Source organism: Gadus morhua, chromosome 20, assembly GCF_902167405.1.
Source record: "Gadus morhua chromosome 20, gadMor3.0, whole genome shotgun sequence".
NCBI classification, from domain to species: domain Eukaryota; kingdom Metazoa; phylum Chordata; class Actinopteri; order Gadiformes; family Gadidae; genus Gadus; species Gadus morhua.
Window position 1 is genome coordinate 7,474,807 of NC_044067.1, and position 21,537 is coordinate 7,496,343.

Below are 21,537 nucleotides of genomic sequence, written 5' to 3' on the forward strand. Positions count from 1 at the left end.
TAGTTCAAAACACCCAGTTCACATATATCTGTCAAAGAACTAATGGAATTTGTATCTGTATTAGATGTCATTTTCTTGATTATTTTATGAATACACCGCTGCTAGATGGCCAAATCTTCAATTTCCCCCCACTGTTCAGCCTCATTACATGAGCACATCTTCTGCAACATCAGAGAGCTCAAATCCACAGTTTGTCGAACGGCTATGCTTCTAAAACACTCAGTCGTGTGTGTGTGTGTGTGTGTGTGTGTGTGTGTGTGTGTGTGTGTGTGTGTGTGTGTGTGTGTGTGTGTGTGTGTGTGTCTCTCTCTTTATTAGTGCATACACGCCTCTGTTATTTGGTGCCTTTGTGACAGCCTCCATAGAGTGCCCCCTCCCTTGGCTCCAGTGTCCACTGTTGTCCAAGTGGGATGATGGGGACTAATTGCCGTGTGTGTGTGTGTGTGTGTGTGTGTGTGTGTGTGTGTGTGTGTGTGTGTGTGTGTGTGTGTGTGTGTGTGTGTGTGTGTGTGTGTGTGTGTGTGTGTGTGTGTGTGTGTGTGTGTGTACGCGCGCTGGCCTTTTCATGTGTAGTGAGATACACGTGGAGTTGGGCTACATGTGGGCCCCTACATGACATGATGAGGCTCGTCATCGTAGCGCTAGTATGGAAGAGAAAAGGAAGGAGGAGGGAGGTACAGCACATATCGTACTCCAGCTGAATATTCTTAACTTATTCTGTGTTTCTATCTATAGGCGATAGAAAGGGAGAGCTGATACGCGGGTTAAACTGTACATTCAGTGTGTTCCATGAAATCCATTGCAATAGTGAATTTTCATTCCGTCAGCATATCGATTGACTACTATTCCTTCAAGATGATTCAATGAGTCCATTGACCTTCCTGGCTGCCGAGCAGGATACAAATGACCGTCCACCCACGTGGCCCAGCCAGTTCACCATATTCGGGCGACCGCGCAGCCGAAGGAAGTTCTGACGTTTCAGACTTTGAGGAAGTACAAACTACAGAAAAGAGGGGGCGAGGTTACTCTGCGCAACACCGCAAGGGGCAGAAGGTCATATGGCATTTCCTTACATTGTAGAAACAGCTGACATTCAAGTATCCAGGGGAAATAAGACCCATCCAGGGAAATAAGACCCTTCCAAGGCTCTCTATAAATCAAGCTATTCATATGGAGAATGTGACATTTGGTACACAGTTAGCCGTGACAAAAAGGATAGAGCATGCACACACGCACGCACACGCACACAAGGAAGGGATGCACAAAACAGACACGTCTTCTGCTGTTTGCTGAAGGTGCCAAAAGTCACCTTCATAATAGTCTGTGGATGATAAACATCAGGTTTTTATCAATACATACCTTACTGAATACATAGCGCCAGGACATTTATTCTAAACGTGTTTGGGTGTCTGCAAGTGTTTGTGGTGCTTTGTGTGTGTGCATTGTGTGTTTGTGACGATTTATCAGAGTGCGAAGCCCTTAAGGGCCAAAGCTCACCGAATTTGAACCCAATCTTGCATGTAATAATTATTATAATAATGTATAGCAGCAGGTTATGTTAGAGCGCTTCGACACATAGATGTAGCGCTTTTAGAAATACATGCCTTTGACTCACATCACAGCAACTATGGTTCGGAGTGAATTTAGAATGTGTGCGTGTGTGGTAGGGATGCGAGCGCACAAACACAATCACACATTCCAACACATGAGCATCTTTCGATAACAGATTGTAGTCTTCCGATGACAGATTGTAAAAAAAAGGACCAGTCAGTCAAACTATAAAGCAGGGAGATGACTCAGTCGGTCTCTGGTGTTGCCGTTCTCTGCAAGAAGCCTCCGACAGCTCGTCCCCCAACGCAGGGCAGTGAGACAAGGAGCCGAGCCCTCACAGTGTCAGGAAAGACGATCGCGCCGCTGTTTTCGGTGGTATCAAGAGAATCTGGAATTCACTCTTGGAGGTATCGGCATTTCAGCTCGGAAGGAGACACCTAAAGGCCGCCCAGTACCCCTCGAGTGGAGGACCTTGTTGTATACGCAAGCGCCGACAACACGATTCTCTTCTCAGTGCCCGCATCGGATGCTCACTCCGATGAGGGACAGACATAACTGGGTGTCCTTCAGAATATTGTTGCGGACATACAAAGACTTCTAACTGTCGAAACACACAACCCTGTGCCATGTGACAGGCTCATGACTGCCACCAATATGGTCCCATTTGCAACCACGTATGTGTATGTGAGGTAATATTTCCCTAGATTTCGTCTGACCCAGATTCTTTTTTTTTTTTGGACATACAAAGATCATGGCTCCCCCTCAAACTTCCAGAGTGGGACTACGCCGTCATGCTGTGAAAATACGTACGTTGAAATGCAAGTTTTTTGGAATCCATAGCGCAGGGCTACCAGTAAGTGCTGCGTGGAGGAAGTCAGTCTGGCTTTCAGATCCACTTTATGACGGGCCGAGGTAATTAAGGTTTTGAGCAGCGCCAGAAGTTAAGAGAGGTTGTGTGGAGCGCTAGTGTGAGGGCTCTTGTTGGAAACATGACCCAGTTAAGACTCACTGATAAAAATATGGTTTGCTTTGTACACTATGAAATTGCTTTGCAGCACCAGCGCCACCAGGAGACAATGTTAATCTTGAGCCCTGAAGTACAGTGTAGAGTGCTCATATGCGGGTTGTAAGAACCACACCTCAAGCAATACTATGGGCCAGTATGCAACAGCATCAGAATAAGTATCAACGTATAAATTCCAATACAGTTGATGCTTTTACAATATCTGATGTATTTTTACATTTTATATTAAAGATATATGTTTTGGGTGTTCTTGCTGATTCTGGACTGCTGGCCAGGCTGTTGTTCTCAATGACAGGGTCCTTTTTCCATTGGCAATGTTGGCTGTTCCAGGTCAGAAAGTGTCTCGCTGATTTACGTTTCCATTACCGATTGAAATGGGCCGAGCCGTACACGGAATGGAATCCCGTCAAAGATGGGCCCCAGCATCCCGTCAAAGATGGGCACCCCCCCCCACCGAGCAGGGGGCGGTGGTGGTAGCGCCGCATGCTGTTTCGAAGTGAGAAGTGAGACCGATAAAAATGCAATAATTCTGTGTTTATCGCCGAGACAAATCTCGTGCACGCCGAGTATGTCTAGAATTCTCCGCAGCTTGGATCATTATTATTAATTCGGTGCTATAACTATACAGGCCTCATTAAAAAAGGTAATGAAGGTTTAGAAGGAAGCGCAACGCGGTGATATTAGTAGGATGAGATTCACTTCACTATTTGATGGCTGATATTTACATTCAGTGCGGTTCTTTTACTTAATCGGCTCTCGATCATCTATTGAGATCAAGGAGCAGAAAAGGTGGAAAAGAACTCAAACTGAATTCATCACCGCAGATTTAATTATGAGAGGTAGAGAGAGAGAGAGGTAGAGAGAGAGAGAGAGAGAGAGAGAGAGAGGTAGAGAGGTAGAGAGGTAGAGAGAGAGAGAGAGGTAGAGAGAGAGAGAGAGGTAGAGAGAGAGAGAGAGGTAGAGAGAGAGAGAGAGAGGTAGAGAGGTAGAGAGAGGTAGAGAGAGAGAGAAAATATTTAAAGCCAGTATATGCGTCAGCCAGTGTTGTTCTCCTGATAGTAAGGGTGTGGGTAGGAGTATGCGTCTTTTGGGTTGGAGGGGGGGAAACGGCAAAGCCACATGCGGGCCAAAGCTCACGCGTTGCCTTGCCCCCTGCAGAGAATGGTTTATAAATCCCATCTGATAAGAGCAGCGAGCCAGAGTTGAACAGCAACAACGGAGGTGAACCTCACCACCTCGCTCCAATGTCCCAGACGTCACAGGCATCACAGGGGCCTGCCCCGCTGAATCATGAGCACGCGTTCATTCGCCCAGGCATCATGACGCACGGTCACGTGTGCGTCACGTCAATACACTTTCCCTTTCTGGATGTTGGTGTCGACAGCTCGGAGGATGCAAGGTTTGACGACATGAAAGAAAACCTTAATTGAAAAAACAACAATCATAGAGTTTCCGATAATACATGAGATAAGACCAGCACCTGCAGCAGCAGCAGCAGCATGACACGTACATAAGAGGAGATTTAATTGCCAGGCGAAAAAAAACATGCAAATGCATTAATTCCATTTTTCCAAGTAATTGGCTTGTGCAGGTGCAACCTAGACAAATTGTAACTTCAGTTGTAGGTAAATTACTTGAGTGAGGGAGGTGGTAGACCGAGGTCCCGTTTACACGAAGGGAAAACGCAGATATTGCCACGCGGTTTGGCCTCTCATTTACAAGAAAACCCTGTTTTTATCAACGAAAATGATTATTTCTAAATACTCCGGCCGATTTCTGATAAGGCCGGTTATGCGTTGTCGTGTCAACCGGGAGAAACAGGGTTTTCGGTTCTCAAGCGTCACATTATGCGCCAAAAAATGCTTAATGGGGACAAACGTTGTTATAATGATTGATAGTCATGTTTAACCATACTAAAGTCTCAAATAATGACTTACATGCATTTGACGTATTCCCTGCTGACAGTCTGGGGTGGCTGTGCAGAGCGCTAAACACTCGGGACAACGTTTTCGATTCACTTGTTCACATTTCCGGGAAATCATCTACGTAGAGGCACTCCTGCCACGCCCCCATATGCCTGGTCAAAACTGCCCGCGCGTGCGCTTCAAGGAAGGTAACCAATCACAACGGAGTTGGGTTGGCAGGAGGGGGGCGAGGGGGCGGCGAAGGACGAAACCGAGCGTTGACAGAGAATGCTGAAAGCGCCCAGATGAGAGAAAGAGTTTCCGAAAATCTACATCGTATTTTGTGCATGGTTAAACATGACTATCAATCATTATAACAACGTTTATAGGTCATAAAAGTCGAAAAAGCATAATAGGTCCCCTTTAACGTCATGTGAGCGCCCGCTGTCTTTCCACACGAACGAACCTTGCGCCATATAGGGGGATTATTTGTTTATCAACACGGTGGATGCGCCCGCAGAATGAATGCAAAAAGAAAATTTGAGGGGGGGGGGATATTCGTTTCTCTAAATACCCTGCTATGTATAAACGATGCCTGAGAACACAGAATACTGATTGTATACCCAACATCTCAGTTCTCCCTTTCTATATACATTTAAAAAAAACAACATAAAGCTTTAAATACAGAAGAAGCATATGCCGATAGGACTATTCAGCTGCTAAGCTCAACAAATGGTGCTGGCTCACAGTGTCTGGCACCTATACTTATCTGAAGAAAAGCAACTGACCTACAATACCAGACCCTAAGATTCCATTAACAATACAAGCTGACGTGAGGGGGAATTTAGCGATATGAGGCAGCAGCTGTAAAACCCCAGGTGTACGTGTGCCACGAAAGGCAGGCATGTATTCAGACTTTTATGGTCCATTTCCGTTCTTCACACGCTTTACCCCGAGAGTGTACTTTACCACTTATTGAAACCAGGAGATCGCACCCACACAGACACACACGGGCACACACACACACACAGACACTGAACTCACCCTGTCTTTTGTTGGCCTAAAAAAAAAAGAGAAAGCTGCATCCCCAAATGTTTTTCTGACTGCAGTTTTGACAGATTAGAAGACACACTTTTGCCAACCTTAAGGCTCTAACCAATACATATGGGGTTAGAGAGTAGGAAGCCCATTGTAGGCCCAGCATTAGTCTGGCTATTGCACGACCAAGCTCAATCGTAGATTGCACGTTGGTCTGGGGAAGCTGCTGTCATTTTCTTCAGCACAGGAGGCGTGATCAACGGGCCTAGTTCAACTGACTCTGTACGCGATTGGCTGCTTGCCGCCGCTTCTCAGTCATCATTGTGTTAAACCAAAGGGGAAAAAGAGCAAAGGGGAAAAGCCAGCTTGGTGATTTGCTCCCGCAAAAACGTATCGGAAGCAGGAAGACATTTATTGCTCTTCTCCAGGCCCTTGTGCAGGGCGAACTCAAATCGCCAGCAGAATGGGCGGGGCTACCCAGTCTAGCCAAGCATAAGTCGTTTAGAGCTTTGTGGACAAGTAGAAGTACCTTCAGTAGTGGACCAGGGCAGCTTCCTGGTGCGACACTGAAAGATATATCGCATCATTCAGATACATACGCAGTAGCAAAAACAGAGGTGTATCTCCTAACATTAAGTATGGGTAGTGGGTATGTTCAATTTCAGTATGGCAGTGCAGCGATATTGACACAACTAGTCCAGTAAATACAGTAGATTGAACGGGCTGATGCTGCGACAGACATGAATACAACCAATCTAATGTTACGATTAAAGGAACATGAATTTACTTTACCAGACTACTGATGATCTTTGAAAGGAGGCCATGAATAATTTTGTTTCAGTAATGTATGAACAGAACCAAGAAGATCTATAAGAATATAGTGATCAACTGAGTCAAATGCTGCACTTAAATTCGGAGGAATCAATTAACCGAGACCATGTTCTTTAAAACTATACAGATTAAGATTCACTTTATTGATACCGGACATCTTAGATGGTTGACTATTTTAGTGAGAGCAGTTTCGGTTATATGATTGGGTCTAAACAATAAAAATCTTTTCCAGTATGTCTTTTTTATATAGAAAGTTGCTAAATTGGTTGAAAACAACTTTTCTGACTAATCAGAAAAGTTCACTCACTTAACTTATCTTTCTCATAAAGGGCAGATTGGATATGGGTCTGTTATTACTCAGAGCTCCACTGTTTGGATTGGATTTCAAAGGACTCAGAAACGCCGGTTTGACTGCACCAGGGAATACACCAGTCACTAGAGACTTGTTCCTCATTTCTAAGCCCGAGTTTCAAATACCATTAAAAACTTTTCCGTCAAATATTGTGAAGGTCATTTTGGCGACCTCTGGTGGCCACAGGGGTTCGGGACCTTGTGTGGGACCAAAATTAACCTGCTTGTACTCTTTTGTGTGCCGATTGTAGTAGACTGTTCCGTTTCTCACAAGACAAGCAACAAAGGTGTTTGGGCTGTTTTAGTCACTTGTGATTTCGGTTGGTTATGCATTCTAGTCTACCTACACTAGTTCCACCTAGTTCCATCTTTGTATGGAGTGTGTGTGTGTGTGTGTTTGTATTAGGAGAGTGTGGAGTGTGTGTGTATTAGGAGAGTGTGGAGTGTGTGTGTATGGAGAATGTGTGTGTGTATGGAGAATGTGTGTGTGTGTGTGTGTGTGTGTGTGTGTGTGTGTGTGTGTGTGTGTGTGTGTGTGTGTGTGTGTGTGTGTGTGTGTGTGTGTGTGTGTGTGTGTGTGTGTGTGTGTGTGTGTGTGTGTGGGTGTGTGTTCATTAGGAGAGTATTGAGTGTGAGAGTTGGTATGAAGAGTATTTGTGTGTTTGTATGGAGGGTATGGCGTGTGTGTGTTTGTACGGAGAGTATAGAGTGCGTGTGTGGGGCTGCGTGGAGGCCAGAGGCAGCCCAGTGTAGGATGGCGCATCGTGACTGCCGCAGACAACGAGGCAACACGCGGAGGTCGGAGATGACTAATACCCCGGCCCCTAGCGCTCGGCACAGAGTGGTATCCACATGCTGGGGCGGAAGACTGCAGCCGTATAACATGCATTATGAGCAGCGGGGAGAGAAGGCAATAAAACACGTGTATAAAAAGAGGGCCTTCGCAATTTAGCCCCACTTGAATGCGATATAAAAGCCATTAACATGTACAAGCCGCTGCCGAAGCTGCAGGGGGAACGCAGTGTTGCTTATTGGTGGATGTTGTGGGTAGGAGGATGATTGGGTGCCGTGTTACTTCGTTGAACATTCAGGGGGTTTGTCCAGCTTTTTTTACCACCATCTTTGCGTGAACGTGAACGAGCCCTTCCATTAGAATTTGATGGGCAAACATAAACAGCATACCCCTCCACCTGCGGTAAGCACACCAACGCCCAGCAGAGAGGAGACTCGCATCCCAGCTGTACGCTAGTGAATCCAAACACACCCGCACTTGTGTATAAAAGGAGTACTACAAACAAGGAAACAAGGGCTAGCAAGAAGAACACGAAAACGGCTGGCCAGCGCAGGACATCAAATATTAACAGCGTTGCTGAGGAAGAGTCAACGCAAGAAAATAACCAATGTTGTCAGGAGTCTTGGCAGCAGAAGTTTTTCGCGGCTGAAACTGCGAGGTCAACCGCCGTCCGGCTAACAGTCTTCACAGCGAGTGGCAGTTGGTTGCTTCCCTCCCGGCTGCCTTAACACCTAGTTAAACTGATGCCCCAGGACATTCTGAATCTTCCTCCCGAGCCATGAGCACCTGAGCTCAAAGGATGGCATTTTACTACAGTTTCTGATGGTACCTTGACGTCTCGATGGATGACATTGTTGTCATGGCAGTAGCGGAGCGCCTCGAGGATCTGCCTCATGTAGTGGCTGAAGGGAGAGAAAAATAAATAAATGGAGGCCACTGTAGAAGAGATGGTCAGCGTAAAGAGCTGGTGAGGTGTGAACTTGCTACCACGAGCTAACCGTGGTTACACTCGTGAAGGATCGAACCTTACCTGGCCACGGCTTCACTGTAGACAAAGCCAGCGTCTGCCCGTTTCACGATCTCAAAGCAGAGGTCTGCACCGTCCATACTGAGAGAGAGAGAGAGAGAGAGAGAGAGAGAGAGAGAGAGAGAGAGAGAGAGAGAGAGAGAGAGAGAGAGAGAGAGACAGAGAGACAGAGAGACAGAGACAGAGACAGAGACATTCAGACGGGGAATGAGAGATATGTTGATTGCAATGTGAATGGCAGGGGGAGAGGCGCAGCATGATCAGAGGAAGGATGAAAAGGTCACTCCTAAAAAGAAAAAAACTCAGAAGCTGTCTCAATCTAGGAGTGGCTATGAAGGACCATTTAGCGGTCAGCTCAGGTACAGCAATAATTACAACCTGTGTGTGTGTGTGTGTGTGTGTGTGTGTGTGTGTGTGTGTGTGTGTGTGTGTGTGTGTGTGTGTGTGTGTGTGTGTGTGTGCGTTAGGCAGCCACCCATGAATGCTAAAACATTGCTGACGTACTGTATAGGGGGTTAATTCAGGTAGATTAAAAAGAAATACACACACACATATATATATACACATATACACACACAGACATATATACATATACATATATAAATAAACATAGCGCAGCTCCATCCAGTATTAATTCACTCGGTGGGAGAGGAGAGAGTGTGTTTGATAACCATAAAGTTGAGTGGTTAGCGCTGGAAGAAGAACAGAGCCTGACGGGGCACTTTGAAGTGAGGAGAAGCCCGTTAACCACCACAGCTCCTCAGTCCAGCTGGAGCTCCAGGGTGCTGCCGCCCCCTCCTCACCCCACCCACCCCCAGCGCGGCTCCTACTGCTGGGGGACGAGGCTTGCTACCAAGATAGCAGCCAATAGGCTCCACCCACTTTATATCCCTTTGAATTCACTAGCCCGGATAAATGGCGCATGCGCACGCACGCGCGCACGCACACACACACACACACACGCACACACGCACACACGCACACGCACACGCACACACGCACACACACACACACACACACACACACACACACACACACTTTGTTTGTAAAAGGTTTAAATGGCACGATTTAGATGGGGCCTAATTAAGTGGAGTCACACCCTTGTTTGAGGTTCTCTTCCTTCTGTAAGCCAATAAGAGGTCAAATTGGGGATGTGGTGACAGTGGATGCATGTTACCATGTTGTGTGTCCACTCCCATGTACAAAACTCATTAAAATGCTACATATTGCGGTTACTTCCTAGATGTTTTGTTATGTGTGACAGCGCTATGAAAAAGACCCAAGGTCTTTGCCTGGCTGGCGATAAAGGATTTAAATGATGAAGGGATTAGTTCTAGTGGAATACAGAGAGAAAAGGGGGAGCCGGCCGGGAAATCTTAATCTCATCTCTGCCCCCTTCAACTATAGCATCAGACACACACACAATAACCCCGCTCTCTCTCTCCTTCCTCAAAGCCAATGCCGCACGCCCTTTCCTCCCCCAACCCACAGCCAACAAGCTTTTCCCCACGACTCCGTAGTATACAATAACACCAAAGACGACTGGCTCTCTCACACTCCGTCCGTCTCCTCCCCTCTGCTTCCCCACGCTCTCTTCTGTCCATCGCCCACCTATAGCAGATCCCCCCCCCCCCCCCATGCATTATTAATTGGTGCCGAGGTTTGTGTATTCCCAGTGAAGTGGCTGCTCTGTTCGCGGCGGGGTGAGACTCACTACTCGAACACCATGTAGAGCATGCCGTCCGAGCTGTACGTCTCCAGGAGCTCCACGATGTGGGGGTGCTTCAGCATGTGGCAAATACTGGCCTCCCTCTTCAGGTCTGGAAAAAAAACACACACAGACACCACCAACAGTTAGAGGGAGAATGAAACGCAGAGGTATTGAGTGAGGCGGCGCATTGCACTTTTACAGTTTATGCACACACACACACACACACACACACACACCACAACCACACCTGTCTGTGTGTGTTAGACGGCATTGAACTTTTACAGTTTTTGTTGTGATTGTTTACATCCGTTTCCTTATTATTAGCAGCACCATGTGGTTCTTCCTTCTGTTCCCTCCATGACACGTTTGCTAAACTAGCACAGCAATCTGGAGCCTTTTCCGAACAGAGGCTTCTGGCGTCCCATCTCCACAAACAATCATCGTTAATATTCCCTCAGCCTTGGTGTGTGTGTGTGTGTGTTTTTATCGTGGTTTTATGTGGGCGAACATTCCAGTGTGCCAGCATTTATACACATTTCAGAAATAGATTTCAATGCATACAGATCTGAGATCACTGCAGAGTCCCTAAACACGACAAAAAGTCCCAGAGGGACAAGCCTTCACACTGCAAAAGCTTCCACCGGAAAACATACATGTCTGCCATGTGTCAGACTGAGCCAAGATTCCCATCCCGACTGATTCCCGACGGAGAGATCCCCCATATTGTTATGTGTTCACCTGTGCGTTCTGCCCCCTGTCTGACCAACCGCCGGCCCGTGTCCGTAGGGACACGGGCCGGTATTATTCACACTGGTAAATAATTCACCAGTATTATTCACACTGGTGAATAATACAATGCACACACACCGTTCGGGCCCCTGTCCCCGGTGCCCGACACAAGTCAGACCGTGTTAATGATGACTCAACGGCCACGCCGGGCCTGCCATGTAAAATGTCAATAGCCCCCCCCACCATCTGCTTGCTTTCCTGGCGTCTGGGTTGTTTTTGAATATTGAAATGTCATCGCTAGGCCGTCGTGGCCGGTGAGCATCTTCCATCTGAATAAGCTGCTGAGAGCAGCGGCGGGTTAATCAAGAAGGTTAATTGAGCTGAAGGGATGAGGAGAGAGGAGGCGGGGAATGGAGACTGAGAGCAGGAGAGAAACAAACCGAGAAGGAAACGGTCGAGGCGTACGGAACGCAGCCACCCACGATCACCTCATATCCAAACAACACCGCAGGAATCTATTCTACATGCTGCTCTGGCGGCAGAAAAACACCACCACATTGGAGTAGAAAAAGATAAGCAATTGATGGAGAAAGGGTTGGGGAATACAAGCGCAATATTTATTGAGACGACTAATGTCTGGCCTGGACAGAAATCTTTATTCCAGCACTTTCCGCCGTAATGTAAATGGAGCATCTTTCTGTCATCTTAAACAGAATGGATGAGGTGTTCGGCGAAAATCTTAAAAAGTCTGCGAAGCGCATGGTCTCTGGGATTGTCCCTGTAGGAATGCGAAATACTGGACCGAAGAGTTCTGTTCAACGCTGGCCTCAAAGACAACTCCAGAAGTGGGGGCCACTCCGCCCTACCCCAAGAGCAGCGCCTCAAACAAGGAAGACCTTTGGCTCTGTCACCAAATGCCGCCCGCACCCTCAGTAAATCCCACGTGAATCCTCTCATGTACTTCCCCCTCCTCACACCATTATCTTACTCATCCCCCCTCCTCGCCATGTGCAGGCAAGACTCTGGCTTATAAATCCCTCCACTCCAAACCTTCCTGCCTCTTAAGCCCGTCTTCTTCTCACTCAAGCTGGCCTCCCTCCTCCCCATGAGCCCTGCCTCCCACTTATCCATTCAACACCAGCAGTACATCTCCCCCCCCCCCTCCATCTTCTAGAAGCAGCTATTCCGGGAGAGGTTGCAGCTGGAGCCTGGATAGACAAATATATATATATACATACATGCACACACACATACGTATACATAATGCAGAACCTTTCTGCAACACACACACACACACACACACACACACACACACACACACACACAAATATTGTATGCTTCAGCATACATGCGCGTTGGTGCTGTACATAGGCCCGCGCCATGGCGATATGGAAGCCGCATGCAGCCATGTTCTCCACATGGCATTCCCTTGGTTGCCGCGGGAGCATTATTGATGGCACGATGACGCACCAAAGGCCTGGCACAGGACTCAGCAGATGTTTGTCGGCATGAAAAATCGACAGGGAATACAGCCGACAACACATCATCACGCATCCAAATAGACCCACTCGCATACAAACAGACCCTGTGTCAGCTACACGGGCGCCGTTGTTACAAGGCAGGCTACATGCGTGAGCTGCTGACATTTATCTAATTAAAGCCCGGGCCCAGACCATGAGCCCCTGGCGTTGCCGCTAGTCTCAGCACTAACATTAAGCTAATCCTCCAAGGACAGGCACATACACACACACACACACACACACACACACACAAAGTGCTAATGCAGCTTAAGCCATGATAAGTGGCCACCTTACGGCCTGCTGCATTCGGTGTCATCCGCTGACCGCATGCCCGCTCCCCACCACAGCAACAAACACAAGAGAACACTCAATCCAAACAGCACGCAAACCAACACCATCGCTGCACATAGGGTTTGTGTGTGTGTGTCTCAGTCTGTGTCTGTGTCTGTGTCTATTTGTGTGCGCATGTCAGAGATTAAAGCATACAGGATGGTTTGCTCATCAAATGAGGGATGTGAGATTCGGGTAAACACACAAGGCATTTCCAAGTGGAAGACGCACACGCACACGCACGCAGAAGGACAAGGCAGAACGTCACGTGATGCATTAAAAAAACTAATGTAGCGTGAAAGCGAAATGTGACAATGAACACTTCCAAGAAAATGAGGCAGAGATGAAGAAAGGGATGACGGGATGAAAGAACTGATCGTGCACAGCGGTCGTCCCCGTTTGCCCGATGAGATTCCATGTGCTTGTCATGACAGAAAGGCCACAGCGACACAGCGCGAGTGCGTGCACACTCAAACTTGTTTCATGGGACACCGTTGTGATTCTGCCTCCAGGTGATTCAAAACATAGAAAGCACATATAGAAGCAGCACCTTCTCTTTTGTGATGACTGGGGATGTATGACTGCTGAGGGGAAGAGGAGTGATAAGGAGGTAGTAGGCATGGGGTAGGGGATAAAATAAAACAAAACCTGCAGAGAAGTAAAACCGAAATGAGGTGGTGGAAAGCGGGAACATTTAGGAGGGAATGTGAGGTTAGAGAGAGGGATTAAATCAGGAGCTAAAGCGAAGGGCAGGCTGGGGGATGTCTAGTACGACATGGTGGTGAACAGGGGCGATTCTAAGACCCTCTTTAGTGAAGCCCCATTGGCCGCATTGAAAATGTCCTAAAACTAAGTTAACCACTTTTCTACAGGCTTCATTCAAACCGTCCTGGTCGGGCTGGTGGTTTGGTAAATCCTCCTATTACATACATAACCCGCGGAGATATAACCCCATGAAATCATCAACGTCCTGGTTGTCCCCCTTTCCCCTGGCGCGTAGCCTACAAAATAAGCCATTGCAGATGTAACGACATGTAAATCTTATAAGGGGCCAAGCCCCCTTGGAAAGGTTGAGTCCTGGAATGGCCCCTGTTAGTGAGTACCGCTTATTCTCTCGCGCTCCAGCCCGTTCCCTCACCAGACAGACTGTCACAACGGGGGTCGAGCTGCACACACACAACCCTTACCATCTCCTCACAAGATGGTCAACTGCTGATGCATCGCAAACCGCAAACCAAACTGCACAGTGTAGCTGGTTCACCCGCCTGTGCACACTCCTACTGCTAAACCTCATAGTGGTCAATAAGGCCTAAAAAAAAATTTTGTTTGGTTCCGGTTTCCGATCGACCCTGTCAATTTATGTGCGACCCAAATTATTTTATGAGTTTTATATAAAAAAAAAAATATATATATTTTTTTTTAATGTAATTACGTTTTGGTACAGCACCTCTATAATTACGTTTTGGTACAGCACCTCTTCATTCTGTACAAGGATGAGCGAATTTTCTCGTTTTTAAATGAAAACAACCTACCTATCATTCGCTGCCGCTGGAAAAAATAAAATAAAAAAATTAAATAAATTCCCTACCTACCCATGACCTCAACTGACAACCAACAGGAACCAAACTTTTTTTTTTTTTAGGCCTAAGAATAGGAGAACATATTGTAAGTGATTTAACGCAGCCCTCTTAGAACACAGGGGGAAATACATTTTCTAAGTTCACCCTTCAGCATACTTAATTGCTTAATTAGCATATTACTCGGTCATTTCAACCCTCGGAAGAGGGGGCGTGCTGTGGGTGTCGTGCTGTAAGTCTGTTCTATTGCTTAGACACAACCAATCCCGTTTTGAGACGGACCTAGCGCTGTTCAAGTGCGTGCGTGTGTGTGCACGTCGTGAACACTGGCAGGTCCCAGTTCGGTGCCGTATTAAAGCTGCCCGCTCAAGTGCGATGGCGGTACCTACAGGGAAAACGGTAGGAGGGAAATAAAAACAAATCAACAGTGGAGAAAGCGTCTGGCGTCTGCAGGCGAAAGCAAGCCGGGCCAGCGATGGATTCCAAAGTGCCGCACGGGAACGCTTGTGATTTGGTGTGTGAGTATCTGTGTATGCACGCATGAAGTAGCCGTGTACACACACGGGCAGGCGCACACACACACACGGGCAGGCGCACACACACACACGGGCAGGCGCACGGACACACACGGGCAGGCGCACGGACACACACGGACACACGGACACACACGGACACACACACACAGGAATAACATGAGAAATCCACAGCATTGGAAAGGTTACAATAAAAAACATTAGATTCAGGTGTTTTCTGTGATCCTTCAAGCAAGCTTTTCATCGCCTGTTTTATGAGAAGGGCAGGGAGGACAAAATACTCCTTGGGCATTTGTTCAATCCCTTCCCCTCCATCGAGCCTCCAACCCCCCTCTCCCTGAGAACTAAACAGAGTGCTGCGTTTTAAATCCACCAGTTCAGTGCGCACGCAACAGAACAGCTATACTTGCTCGACGAGCGATCGCTGTGGCAGTTGGCTGTAATTTGAAACCTGTGTGTTTGGAGTAAATCCTAGCTAGCTTGTATTGCGGGTTGGTAATTCTCTTTACAGGATGTGTGTGGTTAAGAAGTATTGCTTCAGTCGAGCAATACTCGTCAACCCCACAAGCGCTGTTGGCAGAGGTTCAACTTGATCCCCTGCCAAACACCCTCAGATAAATGAATGTCTGTGTGAGGCGCTCATTTCCTTTTCATAAACCGGGCAAAGGTTACGATGAGATGAGCTCAGGGTCAATGGCACACCTAGGTTAGTGGTTAGTGACTCTGTTCTTATCGAGTGGGTGCTGTGGACATTTTATATTAAATGTAATTATAATCGGCTTTTCTCCTCTTTCTTCACCTTATGCCAATATATATGCAGTCTTACGGGTGTTGTGGTCTGCTTTCTGGAATTAACACATCATACCACTCCTTGTTCAGTGTCAGACTGTAGCCTTGATGCTGAACACTGTTTTTGTTGTTCGTCCTCTTGTGTGTTCAATCATATTTCCACCAGGAAAATACTCTCCAATTTAACAATTGTATTCTCTTTTGGCATTTTTGACAGGCCAAAATATAGCCACAACTAAAAGCTCTATTAAAAGGCCAAAAGAAAGAAGAAAACCAAAATCTCTAGAGTATGCCTTCTACACTGTGTAAAAACATTATCCATGAGGCTAAGAGCTAGACAAAACAATGCTTTTAAAAGAGGTTTAAATGTTGTAGAGTGGCCCGTTTGTAAGAGGGGACTCCGGGGACACCACCATTAACAGCGGACAGAATGTAGCCAAGTGAAAACAGACAGGACCTTGAGAGTCTGGAGTCTCCGTAAGTTTTCCACTCCATACTGCTATCGAGGGAGCCGTCTCTTCCTCATTTTCTCGCCTCTTTGATCTTCTTAATCCCCCCCGTTTTCCCCCTCAAATCAGCAACTTTCCATAATAATCTCCACAAGTTGAAAGATGTCAGTGAGTGTGCACATCTGATATAACTCCAACTATAATTAGTCGACTCTCGTTCTGTGTCTGTCTGTCCGTCCATCTGTCCTTCGATTTTCTTGCCAACCGTTCATCCGATCGAGTCCACACTTGGCGGGCGTATTGCTGAGGACCTGAGGCAGTGCAACCTTCATTGTGAAATTGTTTGGATCAGCACTTCTCGAGAAAAGCCGCAAGCAGCAATACCGGAGTCCAAGCGATCGGCCCAATCCGAAAAGGCAAGTTTTGATGTGTATAAAGCAGCAGACTGCACGATAATCACTGCTCCCCTCTGACCCAAACTCTCCTCACACAGGGAAGTGGAGGCGTTCTATATATAGGTCTCATCACGATGTAGTCGGTTTGACTGAGCATACACTTTCCTCCAAAGCATTCGAGAGGAGGAAGGGAAAGGTAGAAACACAAAATCAAAGTCAATGTAAGGGCATCCTAATTTCCCAGCATATAGAAATGGCCAGCTAATCTAACAATTTAAATGTGGGTCTTTGATTAAGGTTGACTACGTTACGTAATGCGACAAGTGCAGACTCTTCTATTGTAAATTTATTATTGTGTTTAACATTGAACCTTTTCTCTTCAATATCGTCTCATGGCGTGCATAGCATGACATAGCTTGTAGGTAGGTATACGGTATGGGGAAATCAAGGCAGGCCACTAGGCAGATGGGATATTTGATTTCACCCCATTCGTTATGATGTTAGGTGGGGACTGCAGTAATGTTAAGGGAGAGATCAACACCAATTAGAGTTAACGACATTTGAACCGGAAAATTATGTAAACCGGCCGAGATGACAGGAAGCATAACTTTTCATCGAAGGTCTATGCTGTTTTGGAATTCAAAGAGAAACACTGGGATGCTATTTAGGTTAGCAGTGGGATGGAAATTATAGGGCTGCACATAGAATAGGCCCTCAGGGCACAGCTGGCTTGTTTTGACAGACGTTTTCTTTATTTGAACAAAGAAATGAACACATCATCTCACTACAGCTAGCCAAACCTAAGAGACAAAATATGGTAAAATGCAATAAAAAAAAAAGTACAATGGCTCGTTTCCTTCCATTCAGCAACTAAATAGCTTTCATCTTTACCTTGGTCTCCCCAGCCAAAAGGCTCCAGAGGATGGCTATTAGACTATGGCTCGCAGGCTTAACCATCCAAAACACATATTATGGTAATGGCAGGAAAAATATAGAGGAGACACTATACAATATTACAGACGCACACAAAACGACATTACACAATGCTGCAAGGGAGGCGCACACATACGCAGGAAGAGGGACGAAATAGTTGAGGATCGCTGACAGCCTCCTTCAAAAGACTGACCTGAAGATGTACACAACACACCTGTCTGGTGAGCGTGCGTGCATGTGCGTGTGTGTGTGTATATGTGTGCACGTGCGTGTGCGTATATGTGCGTGCGTCTGTCTGTGTCTGTGTGTGTACCTTCTGTGCTGAGCCCAGGGCTGGAGGTGAACTGGGCAACATCCACGATCTTGACAGCAAACTGCTGTCCCGTGTCCCTGTTGATGCATCTCCTGACCACGCTGAAGGGACCCCTGCAGAACAAGCACACACACACACACAAACATTAGCAAATACATTCATCCAAATCCAATAATGCATTCTGCTGAACGCATCATCACAATTCAGAATGAGTGCAGAAGATTAAGTGGCACAGCGGTGGAGGTTAATGTAAGAGGGCAACCCATGCAACAACTTTGCCTACTCCTGAAGAAGAGCCATTTAGCAATGTTCATGAGTCATTTACTCTTCTCACTAAAGTAAAATGCATCTTCCTCTCTGCAGGAAATTAACAGGCAATACACAAAATAACTTGCTATTTGTCAAAATAACAGGAGATCGTAATGAAGCCCATATCTGGTGATCTCACTAGGTTAAATGGTCGCCGAGCAAGATCACCTCACTTCTATTGCCATAGAAGTACAGCGAAAAATGCAGAGCGTGAACGATGGGATACGGTTTGTTTTACTATATAAGGCATTCCTGCGTGCAGCCGCATATTTAAACATAAAGAGAAGCCAGGTCAAGAGCCATGGCCACGGTTCACGTACATAGGTATGCATTATTCAATTACGAGGATGTGTAAACAGAGGTGCTACTCTGCTGACCTGCAAAGAGATGGGTTTACTGCACCACCTGGAAGAGGCTGCATCGGCCACACAGACTGTATGAACACTGGGATAATGGACTTGACCCTTAGAGGACTGCCAAAATGCCTGTGCGCGTATGTGTGTGTTTTTTCGTGTCTAACAAAGAGGTGAAAGGAGCAGAGGGCAGCTTGTATAAACTGGCGGTAGATCTTCCAGGACAACGCCTTTCGTGCGCAAGTTTAAATACACAAAAATGTACAACCCCACACACAAACACACTGCTGTTCATATGAACACACACACACACATCTAAAAAGATGTGCGGTTTGTTGGACGTGCGGCTGTGTCCTTGTGATTTAATGAGCTTTAATGATCAGCAGGTCATGTGGTAATTACAGCCAGTGTGTGCGCGTGTGTGTGTGTTTGCATGCGTGCGTGTGCGTCTGCCTGCCTGCCTTCGTCCGTGTGTGTGTGTGTCAAACCCAGGCAGGTGAAAAATGTAGGTATTTTAATAATGCTAGTACTGACACAAATGCCAAAATATGATCCGAAAATTAAGTGTTAATGACAGGGCAAGTTTCAGTTTCTCGTGTGTGTACGTGTACGTACGTACGTGGGTGCGTGCGTGCGTGCGTGTCCATCGAGTCGTCGTAATTTGACACCTCTCTGCCAGTGTATCCATCATCACAGATTCGCAGAGCCTGGTGAACATGACAGGCTAGTCAGACGCACATCTAAAGCCCTGCCTTCCCCCAGTGTTACCCTCACCGAGATGACACAACTGCTCACACTCACCGCACTCAAGCACACAGGCTAATTACCAGTTCCACAGTGGCGTGCACTCTCTACAACCCGGGAACAGAGCTAACAGACTGCGTTTGTAGCCAGACTAAATATTTTCCCTGGCAATGGATGGAACAAAAACCCAATGGTTGTGGTTTAACTACTGATAGTGCACCCACAATGTGGAGGTGTGTGTGTATGTGTGAGTTTGTGTGTACAAATACAGACTGGCTGAGCAGATGGTGATCAAACTAAAGCTGCTTATCGTCAGAAGGCTGAGGTACCAACGGCATGGTGCCCAGAGGCACATGCGCTAAATATGGTGGTAACACACACACACACACACACGAATGATTGAGTGGTGCAGTGAACAATACTGCTTAGTAAAGGTTAGGTCACTTTGACATGACCAACTCAATGTTGTATCCAGCATTGTTGCAAATGCTCCACTGTTGGGGGAGCACATGGGACACACACACACACACACACACACACACACACACACACACACACACACACACACACACACACACACACACACACACACACACACACACACACACACACACACACACAGAGATCAACAGCTTAGCGAGGACAAGCAATCCTTGGATCCCTGACACACCTGCAGCTACATGTAGTTACAGGCTTATCGCGGTAATTAATTAGCTTAAAAAAACACCAAGTGACACCGCACATTTCCCCTCAGCTCCACTTAGCCAGCCATCCATCCATCCAGCAAGCATCATAACTTCAAGAAAAACAATTGTAACGAGGGAGAACAGCGAGAGGACTAGAAAAAAAAAAGTCTGCTCACAGTGACTCTGAAAAGCGATGTGAAAATAATCTTTTGGAACGGGGGGGGGGGGGGGGGGGGGGGGAGATATATGAAAAACCTTTCACCAAACTCCAAACTTTTTTGGTGCAGGTATATCAGGTCACGGGGCTCTCATTAGTTATTCAGTCCTGCACTTCCCATCTCCTCTCTCTCTCTCTGCCCAGTAAATGTCAGCCTTTTCTCCGGGACGGGGAGGTGAGGGAGCTCGGGAGGAGAGAGTAACAAGCAGGCGGGGGGGGGGGGGCCAGGAGTCCAGGGGTCGGGGGAGGCAGGAGAGGTGGGTTTGGGGGAGAGGGGTGGCAGCAGAGAGATAAGGGGGTAGACTGGGTCACAGAGCGAGGGGGGGGCAGCTACATGTGATGGGTTTTCAATGCGTGTGTTGGATTTTGAAAAAGGTAGCGGCGTCACCAGACAGCGCCCGGGTGTTCCCACTGGGGTATGAACGGTGGATGTACGCACAGACTCCACGTCTCTGCATACTGATTACGTTGGGAATGGTAAACACAGTTTTCAGACGCATCCTCCTATCGTCTCTAGACTTAAAATTAGAGTGCACTCTGTAAACGTCTATACAGCCTAATCTTTGTGGAAAGTAAACCTATGGAAGGTATGGATGCCGTCCATTCTATTTTGCACCATTGCGGTATGTGCAACAGACTGACAGTCGACGTTGCTGAGAGACGGAGCAAGAGGGAGACAGCCACCAGACAAGAGGCGAACACAGGTAATCAGGTAGCCATCGAGGCAGACAAAGTGGCCGTGGGTGGAGCGCGCTGTCCCAGCATCACGTCTCATCCGTCAGTGCAAACACCTGTTAACAGCTTCCTGTCCCAGCCCATGTTTGGGGGAGGGAGGGAGAGTAGATTGGATTGTTCAGTTTGCTTGTTGCAGAAAACGCTAATTGCGCTACATTGCTCCCTTTGAACGAGTGTGAAGCTATGTCAAACAGCCGCCTTCTCTGCCTCCCTCTGTCTTTCTCCCACTCGCTATCTCCATCTCCCTCTCTCTTATTGGGGGTAGGAAGGAAGTGCTTGATGAGGCTCATGGCCATATTGGCAGCCCCGGCCGGCATGGAATTCAAAGAAATAGGCGATAAAGTAAAAGCCAACTTTTTATGGAGGAGCCATTAGGGAGCTGAAAGGAGGGCTCAGCTGCAGCCGGCCTCTGCCATCACGCTCATGAAAAGAGAATCAGCTGTGCACACACATTTTTTCTGAGGATTGCTGCACTTGAGCCACCATCCGAAAAATAACAGGGTAGAGACAGGGTAGCGATGTCCACAAGGAGGGGGTTTGAGGAATAAAGACACGCCACTTTGTGGAAGCCTCGCTTTATCCAAAGTATCTTATAACAACGTCAGTGTATACATTCTTCCTGGCGCGGTTGGTCCCGTGCGATCAGCCCCTAACCTGGGGCAGTATGAACGCCGGGCTCTGCCTAGACAGAACTC

General features: G+C 47.1%; 1 protein-coding gene across 14 annotated transcripts in view; it reads right to left on the reverse strand.

The window, feature by feature from the left end:
- Positions 1 to 21,537, reverse strand: part of caska (calcium/calmodulin-dependent serine protein kinase a) — a 125,236-nt gene that overhangs the window by 72,469 nt on the left and 31,230 nt on the right. For all 14 annotated transcript variants that reach the window (XM_030342793.1, XM_030342803.1, XM_030342805.1 and 11 more), the window contains exons 2-5: positions 17,799 to 17,911; positions 10,234 to 10,339; positions 8,523 to 8,600; positions 8,322 to 8,394 (exon numbers count right to left, since the gene is read on the reverse strand). In XM_030342793.1, the coding sequence (XP_030198653.1) occupies positions 8,322 to 8,394; positions 8,523 to 8,600; positions 10,234 to 10,339; positions 17,799 to 17,911 (370 nt within the window). The remainder of the gene's footprint in view (positions 1 to 8,321; positions 8,395 to 8,522; positions 8,601 to 10,233; positions 10,340 to 17,798; positions 17,912 to 21,537) is intronic.